The 27,796-nt window shown below is 37.4% G+C and overlaps 1 protein-coding gene across 1 annotated transcript in view; it reads left to right on the top strand.

Annotated features, from left to right (window-relative positions):
* The first annotated feature begins 1,027 nt into the window (after positions 1-1,027).
* Positions 1,028-27,796, top strand: part of LOC133639267 (stromal cell-derived factor 1-like) — a 35,606-nt gene continuing 8,837 nt past the window's right edge. Inside the window, exons 1-5 of the mRNA XM_062032462.1 lie at positions 1,028-1,136; positions 3,656-3,733; positions 3,835-4,114; positions 7,946-8,063; positions 26,502-26,585. Coding sequence (XP_061888446.1) covers positions 4,048-4,114; positions 7,946-8,063; positions 26,502-26,585 — 269 coding nt within the window. The 5' untranslated portion in view covers positions 1,028-1,136; positions 3,656-3,733; positions 3,835-4,047. The remainder of the gene's footprint in view (positions 1,137-3,655; positions 3,734-3,834; positions 4,115-7,945; positions 8,064-26,501; positions 26,586-27,796) is intronic.

The following is a 27,796-nucleotide window of genomic DNA, read 5'->3' as shown; positions in this document are numbered from 1 at the left end:
CGGCGCAACACGACCTAGTACGCATGCGCGAAAAAAATTAGTGCGTCATAGTCACCTCTGACCTGGAAGTGTATCCTTACCCTGTGTTTCAATGTAGACCAGGGGTCGGCAACCCGCGGCTCTAGAGCCGCATGCGGCTCTTTAGCGCCGCCCTAGTGGCTCTCTGGAGATTTTTCAAAAATGTATGAAGAATGGAAAAAGATGAGGGGGAAAAAATCAATTTTTTGTTTTAGTATGGTTTCTGTAGGAGGACAAACACGACACAAACCTCCCTAAATGTTATAAATCACACTGTTTATATTAAACATGCTTCACTGATTCGAGTATTTGGCGAGCGCCGTTTTGTCCTACTAATTTTGGCGGTCCTTGAACTCACCGTCTAGTTTGTTTACATGTATAACTTTCTCCGACTTTCTAGGACGTGTTTTATGCCACTTCTTTTTCTGTCTCATTTTGTCCACCACACTTTTAACGTTGTGCATGAGTGCACAAAGGTGAGTTTTGTTGATGTTATTGACTTGTGTGGAGTGCTAATCAGACATATTTGGTCACTGCATGACTGCGAGCTAATCGATGCTAACATGCTATTTAGGCTAGCTATATGTACGTATTGCATCATCATGCCTCATTTGTAGGTATATTTGAGGTCATTTAGTTTCCTTTAAGTCCTCTTAATTAAATGTATATCTCATGACACATGTAATATGGCTTTTAATTTTTTGCGGCTCCAGACAGATTTGTTTTTGTATTTTTGGTCCAATGTGGCTCTTTCAACAATTTGGGTTGCCGACCCCTGACCTAGTGGCTCTCTGGAGATTTTTCAAAAATGTATGAAGAAAGGAAAAAGATGAGGGGGGAAAAAATCAATTTTTTTGTTTTAGTATGGTTTCTGTAGGAGGACAAACATGACACAAACCTCCCCAATTGTTATAAATCACACTGTTTATATTAAAAATGCTTCACTGATTCGAGTATTTGGCGAGCGCCGTTTTGTCCTACTAATTTTGGCGGTCCTTGAACTCACCGTCTAGTTTGTTTACAACTTTCTCCGACTTTCTAGGACATGTTTTATGCCACTTCTTTTTCTGTGTCATTTTGTCCACCACACTTTTAACGTTGTGCGTGAGTGCACAAAGGTGAGTTTTGTTGATGTTATCGACTTGTGTGGAGTGCTAATCAGACATATTTGGTCACTGCATGACTGCGAGCTAATCGATGCTAACATGCTATTTAGGCTAGCGATGTGTACACTAATATTGCATCATTATGCCTCATTTGTAGCTATATTTGAGGTCATTTAGTTTCCTTTAAGTCCTCTTAATTAAATGTATATCTCATGACACATGTAATATGGCTTTTAATTTTTTGCGGCTCCAGACAGATTTGTTTTTGTATTTTTGGTCCAATATGGCTCTTTCAACATTTTGGGTTGCCGACCCCTGATGTAGACTATTGCCACATTTCTTTTACCAGTAAACCTTGCTTGCCTCACCATCAGCAGCTGTTAGACTATTGTAGTGAATCACACCCATCATACATGAATCATATCTTAAATGGACGTGTGAAAGTAAACAATGTGATAAAGAACATTTTTACGACAATCATAGACTCATTAGTTTTGGATGACACCACAAATGGTAAATGGGTTATATTTGTATAGCGCTTTTCTACCTTCAAGGTACTCAAAGCGCTTTGACACTATTTCCACATTCACCCATTCACACACTGATGGCGGGAGCTGCCATGCAAGGCCCTAACCACGACCCGTCCGTTGCTCAAGGACACAACGGACGTGACGAGGTTGGTAGAAGGTGGGGATCGAACCAGGAACCCTCAGGTTGCTGGCACGGCCACTCTCCCCACTGCGCCACGCCGTCCCCAAATTTGGGTTACAATCCGATACCAAGTCGTTACAGGACCATATATTGGTCATATTCAAAGTCCTCATGTGTCCAGGGAAGGGTTGTACGGTATACCGGTACTAGTATAGTACCACGATACTAATGAAGCATTTTCGGTACTATACCGCCTCTGAAACGTACCGGTCCCGTAAGCCCCCGCACCTTCGGCGAAGTCACGTCGTGTCATTGCTGGTTTACGAGCAGAGGAGCATGTTCGGCAGCGCACAATCACAGAGTACTTACAAGCAGACAATGTGTGTAGACAGAAAAGGGAGAACGGACGCATTTTGGCTTAAAAACTAACGATAAAGGTGAAGTTATAACACTGAAACACCCTCAGAAAGAGATGATTTAAGACATGGCTAGCTAGCTAGCGGCTAAAGTCCATCCGCCGTCGGCAGTGTTTTAGCTACTTCTAAATCACTAATCCTGGTCTCCATGGTGACAAATAAAGAAAGTTTCTTACAAGTATCATCCCTGCAGGTCGAGGAATAGCTAAACATGCTTCACTGCACACCGTAGCTCACCGGCATCAAAATGTAAACAAACGCCATTGGTGGATCTACTCCTAACATCCACTGTAATGATATCAAGTACAGTAGCGTATCTAGTCGATACTACTATGATTACGTCGATATTTTTTGGCATAACAACGTCATCTTTCGTTTTTTTAAAATGTATATTATGTTTATAAACTCAGGAAATATGTCCCTGGACACATGAGGACTTTAAATATGACCAATGTACGATCCTGTAACGACTTGGTATCGGATTGATACCCAAATTTGTGGTATCATCTAAAACTAATGTAAAGCATCCAAACAACAGAAGAAAAGTGATTATTACATTTTAACAGAAGTGTCGATAGAACATGTTAAAAGAGAAAGTAAGCAGGTATTAACAGTAAATGAACAAGTAGATTAAAAATTAATTTTCTACCACTTGTCCTTAATAACGTTGACAAAATATTAGAATGATAAATGACACAGTATGTTACTGCATACGTCAGCAGACTAATTAGGAGTCTTTGTTTGTTTACTTACTACTAAAAGACAAGTTGTTTTGTATGTTGACTATTTTATTTAAGGACTTAACTGGAATAAGAAACATATGTTTAATTTACCTTAAGATTTGTTGTTAAAATAAAGCCAATAATGCAATTTTTTTGTGGTCCCCTTTATTTAGAAAAAGTTACCGAAAAGTATCGAAAAGTACCGAAAAGTACAGAAAAGTATCAAAATAATTTTAGTACCGGTACCAAAATATTGGTATTGTTACAACACTAGTCCAGTGACATATTTCATGAGTTTATAAACATAATATGAATTGGAAAAATAAACGAAAGAAGATGTGATGCCAAAAAATATCTACATAATATTAGTAGTATCGATTGGATACGCTCCTGTACTTGGTATCATTACAGTGGATGTTAGCTGTACGGACCGGTACTTTTCAGAGATGGTGTAGTACCGAATATGATTCATTAGTATCGCGGTACTATACTAAAACCGGTATACCGTACAACCCTAATTATTATTAGTAGTAGCATTTTCCATCCAGCGACCAAACTAGTTTACCAAACTTTAAGTAATAAAAGCCAGAGCTGCATATTTTACATTACAGCGTGCATGCGTCCTATTGAGAGAGAGACAATAGTCACACTTGGCTGATACATGCGGAATACAACAATAATATTAGTTAACAGCAGGGAGCTCTGCTGGGAGGTCACCCAAACTTCCATGCGTGTGTGACAGATGTTTTGGAAGGTGAAAGATGCTCCGCAACATCAAAGGAGGGACACATTGATATAAATCAATGTTACACTGGAAAAGGTAACTCCATCGAGCCTTTGACAAATAGAACAAAGGAGGAAAAAATATCCTCCAGACTTTCCCTTTTTGACTCCCTGCCAACTCTTTTTTTTACGAGCAAGGAAGTCTCTCCTGGCTCTCCGCAGTTCTCTCCTCCTCCCTCTCACCTCCTCATGCTGGGACCCCTCTCCTCCACCCTCCCCCTTCTGAGAAAGTGGGACTCCCTCCTTCCCCTCGATCTCTCGCTCTCCCTCTCCCGTGTGAGGATTTAACACAATGCAACGCTGGCGGCCTCAGTTGAGCCCGGGACTGTAGCAGAGAGTCACAGCCACAGCATGGATGTCAAACTGCTGCCACTGATGCTTCTGTTGGCCGTGATCACACATGGACCGATCAGCACCGGTGAGTCACTCCGTCTTAAATGGTTATGAATGTCATGGTTTTTTTTTTAATATTACATTATTTTAATTTATTTCAAGTACTTCTTCCAAACTGCAGGTTGAATTAATTTGGATGCTGAAGTCTTCATTACCATACTCTTCTCTCTCTTAAAAACATATATTCTTAAGAAATTGCTAACCCAATTTTTTATAATTTACAACATATATGGTTTATTTTCCAATTTCAAAGCTCAATTTATCACAATCTAAGTCCATCCATCCATCCATTTTCTACCGCTTATTCCCAAATCATTGTTTTTTATTCAAATTTGAGGAACTTGGAAAATGCATGCATTTAGGTGTGAATAAAACACGGTTTTATCTTGGCTTTTGTTAATAAAATAAAAAAATCTAAATAAATATAAATGATGAAGAAAATGGTTAAATGGACATTTAATATCAATTTAATTTTTTTTTCTACTTTATTTATTAAAATCACACAGAATATTAACCAGTGCAACAAATCAATACATAACAATACAATAATAACGCATAATAGTAAAATTCCAAACCAATCCAAGCCACGCAACACCCAAACACAACACCAAAAAAAAAAAAAAACAATATCAACAGTATCAACGATAATAATACCAACATAACAGTGATCAAAAACATGAAACAACAACAAACAAACCAATCACTGTTATTATCGCCTCATCATTTCCATCGCCATGACAAGCATTAATAAAAAAAAACAATAACGTGTCACATTGGCTTACACTTGCACTGCATTTCGAAACATATTGTATCCATTACTAACCACAAAAATAAAAAAGTCATATTTTAAGTTCATTTAATAGTTAAAACAATTGCATAAAATGGATCCCATTAATTCTAAGTTTTAGTTTTATTAAAGACTCTTGTTTGCGCCATCTTTGCACTTTGCTTGACCATGTATTTCTTCAAATCAATGGTGTTGCACATTATTTATTGGGAAACCCAATCATGCATGGAGCAAGTGTAACAATTAAAAGTTAATTAAAATCACATACAATTTTGCTGCTTTTTTTAAAATTCTGTACAAGAATCGACAAAAATGACTGTTTTGGAAGGGGGTCTGGGCAGCGAACTGCCCCCCTTATGTTCTTTACCAGGCGAGCAGCCAAGGTTGGCCTGCATGATGCTAAGCTTGTTGTTTCTGCCCCGCTAGGACCCCCTGATCGCATATTAAAGACATGTGTGCATTGGGCTCTTCTCTGTGCTTTCTTTTAATTAGTTTCTAATTAGGGATAAACAATGCGCTGGTGATAGCGGCGGATGCTCACTTGTGGCCCCGGCGCTGCATGCTGCATAATGATCCTCCGCTTTGCATTAGAATGGGCCCCGAAAAGGGTGCGCGTCATTAGGCTGATATTATTTGGGCCTCAGCCATTTGTCGTGGCACATTTGGTGCTGATTTATAAACATGTGTCAGGAACAATATGCGGAACCGCTGAAGAACACTTTGTTAACTACATTGGGTACAAAATGTTTATTTATTTAAAAAAAGGGATATTGTGGATTAATTATTGTCTCAACATTGCTTTTTAATGGAAAAAAAACAACCACATTTAACACATTTTGCTATAACATAGGGCATTTGATAAGCATCAACATATTTGGGCCATCTGCAAGCTCTATTTTGGAATGTGAATATTATACTTTCATGTTTGATGTTATCAGCGTGCATCTGCAGTGCTGCACGGGGCCTCGCCAGCCTCCATGCTGGTGGCACAGGGGCCATTTGTAATCATTTTAAGAATGTACTTAGGGTGATTTCCACTGAGACCGCAGATGCGGTGTGTGAGCCACAGAGGGCCCTTTTATGAAAGAGGGCAACGTTAGAAATTGAATGTTGAGGACCCTTTAGTGGGAGAATGGTCCGGCTGAATGCTGTCCGAGTGAAAGGCTAAAATTCTGCGAGCGTCTGTGTGTGCATGTGAAAGAGAGAAAGTGGTTCCAAAAAAAAAGGGACTAATCTCTTTTTAATGAACACGTTGTGGAGAGCAATAGCAGGTAAACTCATATGTTCCCGTGCTTTGGAAAGACATGTTACAGTGGATTAAACACGGTTTTAGGGAGGGATGACAAAGACATAAGGGAGCCAACAATTCATTATTGCATTTATCTTCAACTGCACCGTCTTGTTGATTGGTCATTTGGCATTTAATTGGTTGGTTGTCACACTCTTTGCTCTTTAGTACGAATAACTCATCAAAACATCTTTCAATAAACATTCCTACATTAAATTAAAGTTTAAGGCGTTGGCTTGAAAGCTGCATCCCTCTCATTGTACAACTCAACAAAGAGGTAATAAACTATCAGACTCACTGTCAAACTCATTTAAAATCGGGGGCCACGTGGAGAAAAATCGTCTCCCAAGTGGGCAGGACTGGTAAAATCACAGCACGATAACTTAAAAATAAAGACAACTTCAGATTGTTGGTTTTTTTTTTGTTTAAAAATAGAACAAGCACATTCTGAAAATGTACAAATCATAATGTTGTTTGTTTTTTTCCACTTACATGTTGTGGTTAATAGTATTATATCTTTATTTCTCGTTATTTATACTTTCTGAATAAATTATGTGCTAATTTAGTCAACTCGTTGGTGTTAATTTTCAATCCATCAAGATGTGGATGTTATTTATGTAGTTTGCTCATTTTCCTCGACTGGTGCATGTGCATGTGGTTTATTTATTTTTTTACATATGTAGCATCATCTACAGATACAAAGAATTGCTTTTGCGGGGGTTGGGGGGGGGGCATACCGGTACTTTTCAGAGGCGGTATAGTACCGAATATGATTCATTAGTATCGCGGTACTATACTAATACCGGTATACCGTACAACCCTAATATATGTATATACACACACACATATATATATATATATATATATATATATATATATATATATATATATATATATATATATATATATATATATATATATACACTACTGTTCAAAAGTTTGGGGTCACCCAAACAATTTTGTGGAATAGCCTTCATTTCTAAGAATAAGAATAGACTGTCCAGTTTCAGATGAAAGTTCTCTTTTTCTGGCCATTTTGAGCGTTTAATTGACCCCACAAATGTGATGCTCCAGAAACTCAATCTGCTCAAAGGAAGGTCAGTTTTGTAGCTTCTGTAACGAGCTAAACTGTTTTCAGATGTGTGAACATGATTGCACAAGGGTTTTCTAATCACCAATTAGCCTTCTGAGCCAATGAGCAAACACATTGTACCATTAGAACACTGGAGTGATAGTTGCTGGAAATGGGCCTCTATACACCTATGTAGATATTGCACCAAAAACCAGACATTTGCAGCTAGAATAGTCATTTACCACATTAGCAATGTATAGAGTGTATTTCTTTAAAGTTAAGACTAGTTTAAAGTTATCTTCATTGAAAAATAAGGACATTTCAATGTGACCCCAAACTTTTGAACGGTAGTGTATATATATATATATATATATATATATATATATATATATATATATATATATATATATATATGTATATGTACAAATTCTGTACGTTTCCATACCACAATTTGAGAGACAACGAACCCATTTTCCCCTGCCTGTATCTTTATGCAAGCATTGCATGACACATACATCATTGTTTTATTTTAATTGTAGGTATTAAACGATATAGTGCAGTCAATACAAAATTCTTATTAGGTTTTTTTTAAAGTTTTTGTCAAGATTAACTCTTTTTCCCCAAGTTTTCGTTCCAGCTTAATCATTTAAATGTTTTTGATATTGTTCATTAATAATATTGGTTCTTGTATTTTGCGGTGTGTTTACAGCAAAGCCTATCAGTCTGGTGGAGCGGTGCTGGTGTCGTTCCACTCTCAACACGGTTCCTCAGCGCTCCATCAAAGAGCTCAAGTTCCTGCACACGCCCAACTGCCCCTTCCAAGTCATGTGAGTACAGGACTTAAAGATTAGGACGCTAAGTAAATGAAAGCTCAGTTTGTCTGATGTGAGTTATTCAGGCAGACAACTGACATCCCCAGATATTGTTAAGCATAGTTAAATGATGTACATGTTGTCAGCTCTATTCTCAAGTGTAGTGTTTGCCTTACTTCCTTGCAAAGAGCCAAGGTTGAGGCAGCTCGGCAACAACAAACACAAAACAGTTTGTATTCTTTGCTTTGATTCGATTTTCACGTGTGAACATAAAATAGTTGGCCAGTTTCTTACAACATGATGTAAAAGTTATCTATCCTGCAGGACAAGCTGGAATATATCAATTGCAATACATTGCACACAGCAGGAACTCCCAGGTTGCCTTTTTTTAGTATGTGAAGTTTGATTACATTTCTGTTTTTATGGACTTTTTATGCATGAAAATGCTTTGGTTTGGACTGATGGAAAAAAGTACCTAATTCAAGTACAAAATTCCGGGCCCACTCTTTAAGGGCCCCCCCCCCCCCCCATCCCACCCTAAACCAAACTTTGCCGCCCCATACACATACTTGGTATATTTACGTGCACTACAATACTAATTATTGCATTGATTTGGTTGAAACCAGCTTATGAAAACACATGTGAAAAACGTAATTTGTTTTCTTACTTTTTGAAGAAAATATATTTTTACAAAAAAGTCCCAACAATTTCAATATAAAGTGACCGGAATATGAATTTAAATAATCATTATTCACTTAAATATGATTGTAACTCAAGTTTTCCTTTACTTCAGAGTGTAAAGTAGAGATTATTTGATTCACATAGGATTATTATCACTGAATAATACGAATCACAGCAACAAATTATTATTATGATTATATTATTTTTAGGACATCACCCGGAGTTAAGTCTCCCTCTGTCTTTCAAAACTTGTGACACATCTGCTTCTAACTCTAATCAAGGCTCCTTGAACTCACCCCAGTTATGCGCAATGAGTTGTAAAAGTGAAACGTATACATACCATTCTCCTATGCTGCCACAAATAGATGCATTGTATATTTATCTTTCTTCTATCACTTCACCCTTGTTACAAAAATGTTGGTGCTGTGTGTGAATGCTTAAAGGTGAACTTTGACGATGTTATGACGTCTGTGATTTGTGAAATGTTCGAAGTTAGGTTTGCCGCTATCCAGGTGGAACCATTTAGTATTTGTATTAAGAAGGTGTAGGTAGTAGTCTTAGACATTCTAAATTTGATTCAAGCAACCTTATTATTAGGGATGTATACCCTGTAGGGATGTCCGATAATGGCTTTTTGCCGATATCCGATATTCCGATATTGTCCAACTTTTTACTCTTTTAGAAACACAGTGATGGATCTGTGTGGTCTTAACAAGATGATGACATAACTGCATTGCACCTTGCACTGTTAACATAGTCGCCTTGTTTAAGACCTAAAAAGCGAGTGTTTACAAAACACTTCCCTGATTTGAGATGTTAAATCATGATGTTGCTGGTGCACAAACTAGTGTGCTAATAAAATGGTGATGACATGTTTTTATTATTTTTCGCATCTTTATTTAAAATAATTACACATAGTACCGATAAGCGTGACGATGAATACCAGTATTGATAAGACATATCGATATTGGTATTGGTATAGATAAAATCCCAACAATACACATGCCTACTTACTGTGTTATTGAACTTTCATAGCTACATTATTAATATATTAACAATTATGATATATGTATTATTAACTTGCATACTTAAATGGAAGAAAACAAATCATCAAATTTTACAAAAGTTGCTTGGAGTAAAAGTATGACTTCCCTACTTATTAAACATACATCCCCCTTATATACATGTAACGGCAAAAAAAAATCAAATGATTGTTAAGTAAAGTACTATTTCTCATAAATTCAAGCAACTAAAATACTTTCTCAGGAATACTTCAGAGATTAAGTTAGAAGTACTCAAGATTAGGTACAGGCTACAAAAATGTAAATTCACATAACTCAATTATTTCAAGTGTAGTAATTAAATCAGACAGGAACATGAAAATGAATATTACAGGGCAAAAACATTACATTATGTACACTACCGTTCAAAAGTTTGGGGTCACCCAAACAATTTTGTGGAATAGCCTTCATTTCTAAGAACAAGAATAAACTGTCGAGTTTCAGATGAAAGTTCTCTTTTTCTGGCCATTTTGAGCGTTTAATTGACCCCACAAATGTGATGCTCCAGAAACTCAATCTGCTCAAAGGAAGGTCAGTTTTGTAGCTTCTGTAACGAGCTAAACTGTTTTCAGATGTGTGAACATGATTGTACAAGGGTTTTGTAATCATCAATTAGCCTTCTGAGCCAATGAGCAAACACGTTGTACCATTAGAACACTGGAGTGATAGTTGCTGGAAATGGGCCTCTATACACCTATGTAGATATTGCACCAAAAACCAGACATTTGCAGCTAGAATAGTCATTTACCACATTAGCAATGTATAGAGTGTATTTCTTTAAAGTTAAGACTAGTTTAAAGTTATCTTCATTGAAAAGTACAGTGCTTTTCCTTCAAAAATAAGGACATTTCAATGTGACCCCAAACTTTTGAACGGTAGTCTATACTTTCAATTTTAGCTATCCCAATCAATGTAATTAAATGCTAGGAATAAACAAATACAGTTTAAGATTATTCATTGATTTCGTATCTATACATAATTGTATTTATATATATAATAGTTGTATTTTAATTATGTATGAATATCTTATTTATATATTATTCAATGTTGCAAAAGTTATTCATGTTTAATATAATGTTTTTATTGTCTAGAGGGTCATATAACATGTTTTCATATTTAGTAGGAAATCCCACAAATTCCAAAGACATGCACCTGGGGATAGGTTGATTGGCAACACTAAATTGGCCCTAGTGTGTGAATGTGAGTGTGAATGTTGTCTGTCTGTCTGTGTTGGCCCTGTGATGAGGTGGTGACTTGTCCAGGGTGTACCCCGCCTTCTGCCCGAATGCAGCTGAGATAGGCTCCAGCACCCCCCGCGACCCCAAAAGGGACAAGCGGTAGAAAATGGATGAATGGATCGCACAAATGTATATTATATACTGTATAACACTGAGGTAATGTAGTTCACCTTGACTTATTTCCAGAACTATTGTTGCATTGCTTGCGTTGGCTCTGTATGCTTTTGTAAAATGTTGCGAAATATTCAAAGAGACTAAGTTACTTTGATAAATACATTAATCGATAAGTGTGTTGAATTAGTGTCCTGATGCAATTGAGTGCACTACCTAACTGCAACCTGCAGAGGTGCTATTGATTCAGTCCCAACTAGTCGAAAGAAGTGCAACGCAATACCAACTTATGGCAGTGCCTCTCCATTACTTTCTGTTATTTTTCCTCTTATCTTTCTTCCTAAGTGATTTCCTAAGAGGAGTCCATTCAAATTCATTACGTGTTTTTAAAAGGCCAAATTGTTCCCACCTGCTGTTCTTAAATTGCTGAATGCCAAATGGTTAGCGCGTGCGTGTCTATCATAATTTGCATATAAACACGCCCTTATTTCCCCAATATGCATATGTAAACACCCTTAATTCCGTAATTTGCATAGGTAAACGCCCTTAATTCCCCATATAAGGGCACAATTCCGGCGGAAAAGCCGAACATCAAACACACAGAGAAAACACAAACAGATTACAGAAGAGAAATTTGTATTATCCCGCAGGGGAAATACATAATGTCAAAACGTAAGTTTAAGAAAGGGGGGACGGCTGAGGTAGCCCCGAAGCGGAAGAAAAACTGGTCGAGTTCAGAAATGGAGGTTCTACTGCAAGAAGTGGAGAAAAACAAAGTAGTGATCCTCAGCAGTGTGTGTGTGTGTGTGTGTGTGTGTGTGTGTGTGTGTGTGTGTGTGTGTGTGTGTGTGTGTGTGTGTGTGTGTGTGTGTGTGTGTGTGTGTGTGTGTGTGTGTGTGTGTGTGTGTACGTGCGTGCACGCACACAGTATTTTGAAATATCTTTGTATTGCTCATTTTGCTATATGTCTGTCTGTCTGTCTGTCTGTCTTATCTATCTCTATCTATGTATGATATTAATTTAAACATTAGACAATAGAAGTAAGGGAACTTGTCACACTTAAGAACAAATAGGCCACCCTAAGAGTGCTCTGGAGCACTCTTAGATTTTGTTCTTACCTACGAACAAATCCCAGTTTAGAAAAGATTGGTGAATACAAAAATATCCTTAAAAACTTCGAAAGTGGGCCTAAGAACAAAATGTGTTCTTAAGAACGGTTGCTGAATGGTTCCCATTGTGTTTTTGAAGCTGCACCAATTTCGTCAGAATTTTCACCAAACTTGAAGCGTTTTGTCCAGAGGATTATTTGTGATTTGTACGTTTTCAGAATGTGACTGTTCTATTTTTGGCCAAAGTAAAACAAAGAAAACAACCTGGAGTTGTCTTTATTTTTAAGTTATCACGCCATGATTTCACCATTAAGGCCCACTTGGGAATAGATTTTCAACCATGCGGCCCCTGAGCTAAAATGACTTTCTATCAATCATTCAATCAAAGTTTATTTATACAGCCCTAAATCACGAGTGTCTCAAAGGGCTGCACAAGCCACAACGACATCCTCGGCTCAGATCCCACATCAGGGCAAGAAAAAACTCAACCCAATGGGATGACAATGAGAAACCTTGGAGGGGACCGCAGATGTGGGGACCCCCTCTGGGCGATTGGTGCAATGGACTTTGAGTGTATCTAGTGAATAGTGTGAGAGTCCAGTCCATAGTGGATCTAGCATAATAGTGAGAGTCCAGTCCATAGTGGATCTAGTTAATAGTGTGAGAGTCCAGTCCATAGTGGATCTAACATAATAGTGAGAGTCCAGTCCATAGTGGATCTAGTTAATAGTGTGAGAGTCCAGTCCATAGTGGATCTAACATAATAGTGAGAGTCCAGTCCATAGTGGATCTAGTTAATAGTGTGAGAGTCCAGTCCATAGTGGGGTCAGCAGGAGATCATCTTGAGTGGAGACAAGTCAGCAGCGCAGAGACGTCCCCAACTGATGCACAGATGAGTGGTGCACCATGGGTCCCGACTTTAGACAGCTAGCACCTCATCTGTGGTCACCAAATCTGTGCCCCCCCCCCCCCCCCCTCCACAAAGGAGAAACGGCAGATCAACTGGTCTAAAAGGGGGGTCTATTTAAAGGCTAGAGTATACAAATGAGTTTTAAGATGGGACTTAAATGCTTCTACTGAGGTAGCATCTCTAACTGTTACTGGGAGGGCATTCCAGAGTACTGGAGCCGGAATAGAAAACGCTCTATAGCCCACAAAACCTAGGGGAACACTAATAAGCCGGAGTTCTTTGAACGCAGATTTCTTGCCGGGACATATGGTACAATACAATCAGCAAGATAGGATGGAGCTAGACCGTGTAGTATTTTATACGTAAGTAGTAAAACCTTAAAGTCGCATCTTAAGTGCACAGGAAGCCAGTGCAGGTGAGCCAGTATAGGTATAAATGTATATAAAGGTATATACAGTATAGGCGTAATATGATCAAACTTTCTTGTTCTTGTCAAAAGTCTAGCAGCCGCATTTTGTACCAACTGTAATCTTTTAATGCTAGACATAGGGAGACCCGAAAATAATACGTTACAGTAATCGAGACGAGACGTAACGAACGCATGAATATTGATCTCAGCGTCGCTGGTGGACAAAATGGAGCAAATTTTAGCGATATTACGGAGATGAAAGAAGGCTGTTTTAGTAACACTCTTAATGTGTGACTCAAACGAGAGAGTTGGGTCGAACATAATACCCAGATTTTTTACAGAGTCGCCTTGTGTAATTGTTTGGTTGTCAAATGTTAAGGTGGTGTTATTAAATAGGTGTCGGTGTCTAGCAGGACCGATAATCAGCATTTCCATTTTCTTAGCGTTAGCGGACATCCATTGTTTAGTTCGACACCCCTGATGTAGAGTCGTGGTGCTGATCATGAATATTAACGTGGGCCTGAAGTGAGGTGCGTGATGTTAATGTCCTGCTAAAACAAGAGGCTCCAGTTGAAAGAAAGAGAGGAAATAAAGTGATGACGGCCACAGCTCGAGGGTGCTATTTATGTTTTGCCAAGGAAGCAATAATTAAGGGTCAAAGTGATTACCTTTGTGTTTGCTGACCCCCCCCCCCTCCGAGTCCCTTATCCACTGTTGTTGTTTTGGTTTTTTTATTTGCCGCCAATGTCATTGGTCTGGAACACATTAACTCAAAGCCTCATTCATTTGTTTGCTATAGAAAATGGCAGAAGCCTCACAGCCAAAAGGCGAAACGGCTGCCAAATGAGGAGGGGGGGGGAGTGACTTGTGAGCGTTGGAAGCGAGAATGAATAGCGAAAGGTCGCAGAGGACATGGAGAGCTCTGACCAGGCATGGAAAAACTGCGCTGCCAGAGGAGTCAAGAAGTCATTTAGGCGAGGCGGGATGTATTCCGTGCTGCTCTGATATCTCTATTGAGGCACATGAAAGGCGGCTAGTAACACTAGACTCTTCTACCGCCCCCCCCGCCCAGCAGCGTCCCACCGTGCACCCGTGCCAAGCCATCCCAGCATGCTGTTGGTATTACCTTGCTGTGAAGTAATTACTACCTGCTGCTTGTGGAACTTTAGCCGAGTCACTTCGAGGTGAAGCTGCGAGTCGACGAGGAGACAGATAAACAGGATGAGGAAGGACACCTCCAAAACAGGACCGAGCTCCCCAGCGGGATGGGCCGGCCACCCCTAATAAAAAAAAGAAGGCAGAGAAAGTAAGCACAGATCCAATTACGGGTGTTGTTGACATGTTCGCTTGAGGGATGGGGATTGGAGGCCGAAGCCCGCGATGCTGCGCTTTAAAGTGGGGACGCCATTTGCTCACACAGGAGGCGGCAGGTTGAAGTGGCCGCAGTGACGAGGGGGCGCCTACACGGGATGTGGGGGGTGTTTCATTTGTGGAGCGGTGTGATGGAGATATGGAAGGAGGAAAGGTTGTTAACTCTCACGCGCGACCTTTTGCCACGGAGGTGTGAGACCCACATGTTGAGAGGCAGCTACAAATCCTCTCTTAAATATTTGGCCCAGGGTTCCATCACTCACAGGAACACACACACACAGACACACACACAGACACACGCACACACACACACACACACACACACACACACACACACACACACACACACACACACACACACACACACACACACACACACACACACTTCGACCGCGACAATGTTAATCATATAGTGGCTTGAACGCGCTAATATCCCAGAAGACGCGTCTCACACTGCAAAAATGATCCATTCACACCTGGTAATACGTTGAGGGTTTATAAATATTATTCTACTTTAACAAATCGTGTTCATTGAAAATAACATTTAGATTTTTTATTTGTGGCAAGAACATGCATTCACAAAATAAATGACGTCAACACTACAAACCATTTGCCACTTGCCAGGTTTTTTTTTTTTTATTCTTGAAATTTCCCTATTTTTAAGAGCTATTTACTTATTTTTAGTCATTAACTATAATCCCAATTTTAGCAAGAATAATTATATATTGTCCATTCTAGTTTAGAAATATTAAAATTGAGAAAATAACTATTCAAATAAGACATTTGTGTTTTCCCGACATAGAAAATAATGCTTGTTTTCAGAATAAAATACTTATTTGTATCTTAAAAGTCCTGCTAATTTCTAGATATAGAAATTTTAATTTAGAATGTCTTATCAAGTAAAATTAACGAGCTGCATGCATGGATAATTTCCCTAGTTTTTTTTTTTTAAAAATCCTAAAATCTTGTATTTTTATTTTATATTTTGTCAGCTCTTTTTGCAGTGTATAATATTATTTAAAGTAGACCGATTGTATGATGTATTCAAACATACTCAAGATAACATGTATGAGATATGCTTTGGTTGAATTTTTTCTCCACAACTTTTGCTCCACAGTTACATTTATAAACCATTTTCTGAGTCTGTCTGCAAATTTAGATGGCAAATGAAACCCACCACGTTCCACCCTCTCCCAAAGAATATATATTTTCAAACACAGTTGAAAATAAACGTCATAAACAGCATACAAATTCACCGCTTACAACATTAGGTACGCAAAAAACTGCATTTTCAGCATTTATCTCACCGCATGGCACAGGTCATTATTGTGCACATGCCACAATTAGATGAAAATAATAATAATATATATATTTTTTTTTGTCCTGTTCAGCTTCTCAGGCAAATCATATAGTTCAGGGGTGTCCAAACTTTTTCCACTGAGGGCCGTACACAGAAAAATTTAAGCATGGGGGGCCATTTTGATATTTTTCATTTTCAAACCTTAACAAAATATATGTATTTTTTTTAATTTTTTTTTAACCTTTAGGGCTCCCGGGGACTATAAAGGGTCTCAGTCATTAAACTGTTAAAAATAAGTCAAATTGTTATTATTATTTTTTATTTAACGCTTACAGTAAATCTCTATATCAACTTGAGGTTGATATAAAGTAAAAAAAAAAAAAAAAGGTTTTCTGTCAAAGACAACTTTGTTTTTTATAGTAAAACTGAAATATGCAGTATTTAGGAATTAGAGCCTTAAAGGATCAATAATGCAGGACACCATTGATTTTAATTCTTTAATATTTTTGAGTAATCACCGTGAAAAGTTAAATAAAATCCTACTAAATATATTTGGGATCCAAAAGGTCCCCCACTCATAAAGTGATACATTTGTATTAGTTTCTTTTTACTTTTAACACTTAAATTACGAGATCAACTTCAGATATAAATCTGTCGATTTTACGTTTTAAACTATTATTTTGTTTGTTTTATGCTCTTTTGTCGAATACAACTTTGATGTTTTCATATGGCAACCACACAATATATGCAATATTTTTTCCACATAAAACATTTTAAAGTGATATTTTTTAACTAATAATTCATTATAACATAGATTTTTAGTCTTTTTTTTTTTTTTTAGCAATGGCAAAAAAAGGAAATATAAACAAAGACAAAAGAAAAAAAACAGCCTGTATCGCAGCTTTGTGTCAACAGTGCAACTTTTTCTTGTTAGATTTCACCTCATTCCACTTTTTTAAAAGGTTTTTTTTAATTTTTGCAATATCATAAATTTTGCAATTTTTGTAGAATGTGTGGCGAGCCGGTAAACAATTAGCTGCGGGCCGCAAATGGCCCCCGGGCCGCACTTTGGACACCCCTGATATAGCTGATGTAGATGCCCGTATCGGCTGTTCGGATTTACTTTACAAAAGAGAAGTGTAGGATACTTCTCTTGTTGCCTTATTTGTATTTGACTTTATAAAAATGTATTTATATTATCATTTGGTGCAGCCGGGCCGGAGCAGGAGGGGATAGAAAGAGAAAAAAAGAAGCCAGCTATATTAACCTTGTAGATTGTTATAGTAACAATAGGTTAAGCTTTGTCAGTGTGCCATGTGTTACCCAGTTTTCCCTAGAGTAACAAAGTTGATATATGTTTGATGAAATGTGATTATATGCATGAGTGTATGTATGTATATGTACTTGTATATGTACAGTATGTGTATATGTATGTCTGTACAGTGAATATATATGTACAGTATGTGTATATGTATGTTTGTACAGTGCAGTCTTTTTCGTCGGCGCGGCTAATCCAACTTTGTTCCTGTCCATGCTGACTGAACAGTCCTGTGTAAAATATGTGGACAAATTAATTTCATTATAATCATTTTGTAGATATAATAGCAGGCGGGAGGGCATGAAACAAGAATAAGCAATCTCAACAGAGGAGGAGGCTGGCCGACAGCAGATACTACTAGATTGTCAATCTGTGACATCACAAATGGCCCACGGTTAAAAAAAAAGACCACAAAGCACAGCGTTCAGACGCATCCAAAACTGCGTACAAGCTCACGCCCAAATACATGAACCTTATAATTTGACGCTTAATAGCCATTATTTATTATTTATATCATATTAACATTAGAAAAGAGGAAAATCATTAGGTCTCCTTCAAATCAATCTGTTATCACAATCCTTTAAAAAAAACTATAAAACAAACAACATATTGCATAGCATGATGATAACACTAGGATAGTACTACAATTATATTTTACCATAAATGGTTGGGAGTTGCAGAGGATAATATTGGAACACTTTTTGCAAAAAAATAAGTCACCAAAAAATAATTTTCATATAAAATTCTCATATACTATCATAGGAATTGGTTCTTTGGATAGATTAAATTATAAAATTGTATATTTTCAGGGTCTAAGAAGCGAACAAATAAGCACAAATGATCATTCATTAAAATCAAAAGACAGACTTAAAATACTTAAATTTAAAAACAATATTTATGGTAATGCAGATCTCAAATTTACCTAATTTGTGTGGGGTTTTTTGGTTTTTTTTTTTGGTGTATAAAGAAAAGTCTGTCCAAATAGAGATTTGTCAGACAAAGTGCATTAGTGTTCAAAGTGACCCTAATTGTGTATCCGGTGATCATTTAGTTCAATCAGAGTTAAATTGAACCACCGGTCAGATCAAAAGGACTCACCAAAAAGACAAAGTTTACATCAAACCCTGTGCACAGATGTCGTTGAGTCTGTGGAATATCACACAAACACGCAGGCCATTAGGCTAAAAACACTACAATGTCACAGATCTCAGGGAGTTTGCAGTCTGCTTGCACACATCTGAGTATTAGCAAAAATATGATATGTTTTAAAATGTATGTGTAGGTTTGAAATGTGAAATGTTACTAAGCAGTTCAATATCAAAATCACTCGCCATACAGCAATAGATTATATGTGTCTATTACCTGACCGCTTCTATGTTAGCTACCTCTCTTTGTAATGTATATTTTATGTTGTATCTACTCTTTATTTTATGCTCCCTTTTTTTTTTTGCTACAGCTGTTACATATACTGTAAAATTGTCCATGGAAATTGGGATTTGTTATATATTGTATATATTATATAATAATATAATATAATATAATAATATATCAGTATATATACTGTATATATAATATGTAAATATTACATATATGTTATGTTTTATATTGCTACTGTGGTACATTTTTAGTCTACTTTATACCTTTTGTTTTCGCCCTCTTTTTGTGCCCTTGTGTGCATTATCCTTTCCATCCTTATCCTTTCCTTCCTTTGTAACTGAGCTACTGTGTGGAAGAATTTCCCTTGTGGATCATTACAGTTTGTCTAATATCTAATAAGTGTCCCCTTAGTGCTTTATTAGCTTTATTGAAGTACAGACGTCACTCTAAATTCTAGCGCCTTAAAGGTTGTACTTTTGGAAATTATCAGACGTTTTAAGTATATTTTATATAATGTGTTGACAACTCTGCAGATCTAGTACTAGTGTAGGCTAGTAGTAATGTAGTCTTGCTGCTGTACACGTTATCACTGGTGATCAACTTCTTTTTACACTTGTCTATTATTCATGTAAAAAAATACGATGCGTAAGGTTTATCTTTGAAACGTTATCACGCCTGTGTGCCCTCCTGTATCGGATTTGTTCATGTCAGCGTGAACAGTACAATTCTGAATGTTTCAAATCTGACCCAAGGCTCTTTCGTCTGTGGATATCAGTCAGATATGTATTCGATGCCACTGCAGTCCGAACAATTGCAGTCATCCGACCTATACCACAACAAAAAATATTCGCCAAAATAAACGGTTACAAATTAAATTATTGACAAATGAGCTGAAAAAAAGTGAAAATAACGTTTTAGAAACGTACGTCAATGTTCCACCACACCTCTCTAGGACTGCTTGCCCACTCGTTCTTCGGAGAAGACGTTGAAGCAAATGTCCTACGAACTTGCCCTCTTCCTTTTTAGACTTCTATGCGTGATAATTCCTTTCCGAAAATGTCGACTTTGATTGCACAAAATCCTTTAAATTACCACAATGCGCCGGGATGTAGAAATGTGACCGACTAAATAAAAAGATCGCTTTTGACAAAAAAATAAATACATTCTAGGAGACCTGTGATGATTTTCTTTTTTTCTGATACATAAATGTTGTTACAATGTTGTATAATCCTGTTAAACAATGCCAAAGCATCAAATTATAAGGTTCAATAATTTCGGCGTGGGCTTGCACGCAGTTTTGGATGCCTCTCTTCATGGATTTTTGCAGTTTGGCTCTGGTGTGACGTCACAACGAGGTGGACGTACTTATTTGGACATTAAGTCAAGCTCTTAGCTAGAGTGGTAAGGTCCTCCCCCTCTGCTTCAAGTTATGAGGAAACACAAAACAAAGGTAAGATAACGTGTTATTTTTATCTAATCTAATGCACATAATAACATAGACGTGCATAAATGCTGCTACAAGCAGCTGTTTTCAATGCAGAGTCTGAATCAATCGGAAAGTGCGCAGTTGTATCTAATGTGACCAGGTGAATCTTTATAAAATGTTAGCTAAGTTTTTTTTACTTTGAACAGTGAACTTAAAGATAAATTACGACACTTTTAGGGAGGGTGGGGCGAGGTATAATGCAAATCTGAAGGAATGAGACAGACTCAACAAATCTAGTCCAGTTATATATACTACCGTTCAAAAGTTTGGGGTCACATTGAAATGTCCTTGTTTTTGAAGGAAAAGCACTGTACTTTTCAATGAAGATAACTTTAAACTAGTCTTAACTTTAAAGAAATACACTCTATACATTGCTAATGTGGTAAATGACTATTCTAGCTGCAAATGTCTGGTTTTTGGTGCAATATCTACATAGGTGTATAGAGGCCCATTTCCAGCAACTATCACTCCAGTGTTCTAATGGTACAATGTGTTTGCTCATTGGCTCAGAAGGCTAATTGATGATTAGAAAACCCTTGTGCAATCATGTTCACACATCTGAAAACAGTTTAGCTCGTTACAGAAGCTACAAAACTGACCTTCCTTTGAGCAGATTGAGTTTCTGGAGCATCACATTTGTGGGGTCAATTAAACGCTCAAAATGGCCAGAAAAAGCGAACTTTCATCTGAAACTCGACAGTCTATTCTTGTTCTTAGAATTAAGGCTATTCCACGAAATTGTTTGGGTGACCCCAAACTTTTGAACGGTAGTGTATGTGGCTGTTGAGCAAAATTTACACTAAAGCATATCCAACACATATTAGCTAAATCACAATGAAGTGGTTTTAAATTAAATAAAAATAATCATAGGTTCCATTTAAGAGAGTGTTTGAATTGTATTTTATTGTTGAATAGCTACAGTAGTAGCTTTTACAGAAATGTTACCTAAAATATCACCTTTTCGGGTAATAAATATTGTATGATTGTGACAGTTTGACCTTGAGAAAGGTTAATTCAATTGCATTCAATTGATTGTTTATATTTTTAGCCAAATATTTTGGTGGTCAATATAATGGAAATGAAAATTCACATTTTCAACCCAACCCCAACATTTGTTTAAGTAAATCACACTGACATTTTCTGCTTTTAGTGTGTGAATATAGATACAGTATATCACATTTATTAAGCACCCTAATGTTATTTTATAGAGATATGAAAGATTATAGTACTACGGAGCGCCTAAAGGGACATGGATGTTTTGCGAGATCTCGAAAAGGTTTTTTTCCTATGTCAGTGAACCGGAAGTAAAACAGACACAGCGGTGGTGAACCGGAAGTGAAACAGACAAAGCGATGAAGGAGCCTACCCATCATCTGTCCTCTGTTGTGGGACCATAATACGATTTGATGTCTTTATATGTTAGGCCAATACTAAAATAGAAATCAATGATGGGTAGGCTCCTCCATCGCTTTGTCTGTTTCACTTCCGGTTCACCATCGCTGTGTCTGTTTTACTTCCGGTTCACTGACATAGGAAAAAAACCTTTTGCGACATCTCGCAAAGCATTTTTTTCCCTCCATGTCCCTTCTTGAACTCAAACGTATAATAAATAATTCACCCCTATGCAATATTCTACCTTAATACCCTACTGTGCAATATCCATTGAGTGCAATACATCCGACACTGATTGTTATTTATTACTCCGGTACTTTTGTCTTGTTCTGCATATTGTACAGTAATTTGTATAGTGTTTTGTATATTGTACAGGATTGCTTGTTATTTTTATTTGGTAGTAGTCTGTTTTTTTCAATTCTTATTTTTTATCTTTATTACTTCTTGTGTAATTTAATTTTATCCCATATTTGTTTCCACTACCGCACCTTGAGTTGGAGTCCGTAATCTTGTTATATGCAAAAATAATGACAATAAAGTCAATTCTTTTCTATTAGGGGCTCCGTATAGTATAGATCTTGTAACATCATAGTTTTTATTTAATGACTATGCAAAAGTACAGGTGTGCAAGGGCCATTTTAAACATCTACTTAGAATTTCATCTGAACGGTTGTTCGCAGCTATTCTAAAAAATTTTCCATGCATAATTTTAGCTCATTTCAATGAAATGCGCTAAATGCTAAATGCGGGCATCTCTCGCAGCTGTTCTCCAGTGGAAACAGAAGAGTGTTAATTTTCCTCAGCTGGCTGCTGGTTGACTGCCTGTCATACTCAGGCAGCCTCACATCTGCAGCTCACGTGTGTTAGTTAGTTAGAGGACGTGCTGAGCTTTGTAGGACTTCTGAGCTCAGGTGTTTCTGGCCTGCCATTTCATGAACTGTGCCTAAATACCAGGATGGATAACGATTACTTTCGTTCCTTTTTGTGCTAAAAATGAGATTCCGAAAGATAAATAGGATAAATTGAAGATTTCTTGTTTGAGATTTTTCCCTCCAGAGAGATTGAGGTTGTAATCATGTGGCTTTAAACTGTGATGTGTTTTGAGAAGTTTACAAAGATGAACTCTTGCTTCCATAAATACCGAAATGGTTTATTAGCTAGTGATAAAATAAATATGTTTGGAAACCGCGCATGATCCTTTAAGTGTTTCCGCAGTGTTTACCTTTTATCACCTCCCCAGATGATATTTAGACTACTGTAGGGACTCATTAATGTTGCTCGTGGTTCATTCTGTGGTTTATATTTCCACAAAGAGAAACGTATTGTACTTTTATGTATGTTTGTCGTTGCATCACTGGATCTCAGTGATCCGATTCTTACAGCTTATCTTGCCAAATAAACTTTTAAAATGTTTCTAAGCAACTTTATAGGCGGAGGATGCGCCCATTGACAATGAAGCTGATATATGTATGACACTTAAATAGATAAACTAATGCCCAATCTTCCTTTTGGAGAATCAAGCATTCGCACAGTTTACACAATAATGTCGAAAGTACAGTTATAAATGAACTGTTAACAAAATGGAGTGCCATGTTTATCCATCAATTATGTCAGTTGGCAGGCTCCTTCCTGGTAATGGAAGATAAAACAAAAGGAACATATCATTTTTGATTCTAGGATGGCGGGAAGCCATAGTTTGACTCAAATGGCTTTGAACTGTAAATAAAATCCTCTAACAAAAAATGAAAAGGTTGTCTGTTTGGTTGCTAGCAAGCTAGGCTACACCTAGTTCAAGACAACAGGAACATACCCTTAAAAACCATTCTGGGGAAATATAGTTGTAAAAGGTTAAACAAGAGAGAAGAAATGCTAGAAATAAAATTGACATCAAGGTTTTAATTAGTACGATAACGTGACCGCACGAGGCTGAGTTTTTTATTCCCCCGCCATCACCGGCATTTGAGTGACAACCATGTTGACAGTCTAAAAATAACATGCCTTCCTTCACTCGTTATTTTCACAGTTTTATGCATTTATATGTATACAATATAAAAGTCGCAAATGGAATCGTAAACTAAATTTAGATGCGAAAAATTGCAATTACATTTTTGCTCAAAATCGTGCTATGTCTATTTGTTGGCTAGCAGGCCACTTCCTGGTTCATAGAAAATGACGTACGAGAGTAGCAATACTTTCTACTGTAGATGAATGATGTCTCCACCTTTTCTATTTACATTATTTTCACAGAGAGAAGGAACAGTTATATTGTCACTGAAATGCCAAAAATAATTCATTCATTTAAAAAAAAGTGTTTGTTTGTCTGCATGTTAGCTAGCAGGTCACTTCCTGATTCGTGGAGAATGACGTACAAGATTAAAAACACTGTAGATGAATGGGTCACTCTGTACCATTTCTATTTGCGGAAATTTTTACAGTGAGTTGGGACGGTAATTTGTAAATGTAATGTTGAAAAGACATACCTAATATTTACAAAAAAATGTGCTTATTTGTTTACATGTTAGCTAGCAGGTCACTTCCTGGTGGATGGAGAATGACGTACGAGATTAACAATACTGTAGATGAACGGGTGTCTACTATTTCTATTTACATTATTTTACAGATGGCGTTGGGACAGGTATCTTGTAAATAGAATGCAGAAAAGAGATAATTATTATGGGGAGATGTTTGATTGTCTGTAGGTTAACCAACAGGCCACTTCCTGGTTCATGAAGAATAACGTTTGAGATTTTAAAAATAATGTAGCTAAACGGGCTCCACCATCTATATTTACATTATTTTACAGATGGAGCTGGAACGGTTAATCTGTAACTGTAGTGTCGAAAAGACATACTTAATATTTAAAAAAATATATTTGTTTGTTTGCATTTTAGCTAGCAAATCACTACCTTGTTCATGGAGGTTTTTTTTTGATTGATTGAGACTTTTATTAGTTGGTTGCACAGTGAAGTACATATTCCGTACAATTGACCACTAAATGGTAACACCCGGATAAGTTTTTCAACTTGTTTAAGTCGGGGTCCAGTCGGAGAATGACGTACAAGATTTTAAAATATTTTAGATTAATGTTTCTCTACCATTTCTAGTTCTATTATTTTTCACAGGGCCTTAGGATGGTACATTTGTAACCGTAATTCCAAAAAGAGATCATTAATATTGAAAAAAAGTCTGCCTTTCTTTGTTTATCTGTATGTTAGTTAGCATGTCACTTCCTGGTTCACGCTGGTAAACACATGGTTTCCAACCATTCCCTTTAAAAAAAACGTAATCGTCCAGTATTTAGAAGCAAAAGTATGCGTGTTGTATAGACTTACTTTGTCGCAAATTAAGGTGAGAATGTAAATGGCAAACATGCATCTTATAAATTCAGGTCCCAGCCAAATAGTGTAACACAAATAATTAAGGCAAAAAAAAATCCACCAACCAGGTAGAGGAAGTTGCAACCTTAACCTGGTAAGTGAATTTTTGCGAAATAGGAACACTATTTATTGCATGATTTTTATGAATATTACATGCATCTTTATAAGCCTTTATAACAGTGGTTCTTAACCTGGGTTCGATCGAACCCTAGGGGTTCGGTGAGTCGGCCGCAGAGGTTCGGCGGGGGTCAAAACACACCTGATTCATCGTGTAAATACAAACTTCTCCCTATCGGCGAATTACGGATACGGCAAAAGCTGACTGGTTTGTAGGTGTGTAATTTGTTGTGAGTTTATGCACTGTGTTGGTTTTGTTGTTTGAACAAGGTGATGTTCATGCACGGTTCATTTTATGCACCAGTAAAAAAATATCAATCAATCAATCAATCAATCAATGTTTATTTATATAGCCCTAAATCACAAGTGTCTCAAAGGGCTGTACAAGCCACAACGACATCCTCGGTACAGAGCCCACATACGGGCAAGGAAAAACTCACCCCAGTGGGACGTCGGTGAATGACTATGAGAAACCTTGGAGAGGACCGCATATGTGGGTAACCCCCCCCCCCCCCCCCCCCCCCCCCCTCTAGGGGAGACCGAAAGCAACGGATGTCGAGTGGGTCTGACATAACATTGTGAAAGTCCAGTCCATATGATAACACTTTAGTATGGGGAACATATTCACCATTAATTAGTTGCTTATTAACATGCAAATTTGTAACATATTGGCTCTTATCTAGTCATTATTAAGTACTTATTAATGCCTTATTTGGCATGGCCTTATTATAACCCTAACCCTCTAACCCTGACCCTAACCCTAACCAAATAACTCTAAATTAAGTCTTTATTACTTAGAATATGTTCCACTAGTGTCCAAATAACTCTAAAGTAAGTCTTTGTTACTTAGAATATGTTCCCCATACTAAAGTGTTGCCAAAAACCTATAACTTTGTCTTGAATTTGAAAAAAAACAACATTTTATTTTTCACTAAAGAAGGGTTCGGTGAATGCGCATATGAAACTGGTGTGGTTCGGTACCTCCAACAAGGTTAAGAACCTCTGCTTTATAAGCTTATATCCGAGTTCTTTCTCTGCACACAATTACATGTATTTGGAGTTTTGTTAGCCGTGTTATCTAATTCCCCAGCAAACCAGGTCTCATTTGCACACATTGGATTTAAAAATCCCTAACTGTATCCCAGCTCAGAAAATCTAATATTCAAATTGTGTCATGTTTTTTTTTCCCCACACAGTGCCAAGCTGAAGAACAACCGGGAAGTTTGCATCAACCCTGAAACCAAGTGGCTGCAACAGTACTTGAAGAACGCCATTAACAAGTGAGAGTAATTCTCACTTTCTTCTGCATCCTTGACAAAGACAGACACGAATAATTCGAATTTGGAGCCTGGAGAGTACAAATAAACCACAGTTACAAATTGCCGGTTGACCGTCTAGCTGGTACTTACTCAGCGAAAGCGTTGACGCATGCAGCTGAGTTATCATCTGTGAAATGATCTGCATTAAGTTGAGGAAAGTGATAAATCTTCTTGCGGTGCGACGGCTTCCTCCTTTCTCATAACCTTCTGCCTGAGAATCACAGGCGTCATCACAGAGTTTATCATCATCAGTTCGCTCTTAAGCACGCAAGTATGTCAACTGGCTTTTTAAAGGCATTCATTGCATAATTATCGCCACTAATTGCACATTAACAGCGGCCCAGCCTTAGCCGTAGGGCAACACTGGGGGAGGAAAGCGTAAAAAGTCCAACAATAGCAGAAGCGCGTTCAGATTTTAACAAGCAATGTAGTTAAAATCAACACATTCCTCATAAACAAAATGTGTCTGGTAGTGATTATTGCCAGGCTGCGTGCCTGCTTCTTTGAAACATGGTGAACACTCAAAGCGCACAATATAAAGATACACAATAAATGAATTTACTGGTGTTGTTTACTGTGTTTGTGCAGGGTCAATCTTTGTTGATTGGCTGGGCAACGTCAAAAGTTTATACTGCCCTATGGCAGTCACATTACGGTATGTTTCGGACTATAAGCCTCTACTTTTTTCCCAAGCTTTGAATACTGCGGCTTTTACAGAGGTGCCGCCAATTAATGGATATTTCTTCGCTAATGGCTAAATTATGGAATGGATGAGGCAAAGAAATCAGACAATGTCCTAAAATGAACCACTTGAAGAAACTGTTCAAACCTAAAGTGTTTAAAAAAAGTACAAGGAATAAGAATCCAGATAAACATTTTGAACCTTTTAAAAAAAATTGGAAAATCATATTTATCTCATTTTGACGTTTTGTTTGATTAGGGCAGGGGTGTCAACGGTTTTATCCGGCCCGTGGGAGGAGTTTGCTAAGTTTAAAAATGAGCCAACATTTTTGAATAAAAGAAACAGCTGTTCTAAATGTGTCCACTAGATGTCGCAATAGCAATTCTTTGTATCTTTGTAGATGATGCTACATAAGTTAAAAAAAAATAAACCACATGATGTTAGTGCACTAGTCGAGGAAAATGAGCAAACTACAAAAATACCATCCTGT

The sequence above is a fragment of the Entelurus aequoreus genome, linkage group LG22 (genome assembly GCF_033978785.1).
Source record: "Entelurus aequoreus isolate RoL-2023_Sb linkage group LG22, RoL_Eaeq_v1.1, whole genome shotgun sequence".
Lineage (NCBI taxonomy): Eukaryota > Metazoa > Chordata > Actinopteri > Syngnathiformes > Syngnathidae > Entelurus > Entelurus aequoreus.
The sequence above is the reverse complement of the archived record's forward strand: the minus strand, read 5'-3'. Positions and strand labels throughout refer to the sequence as shown.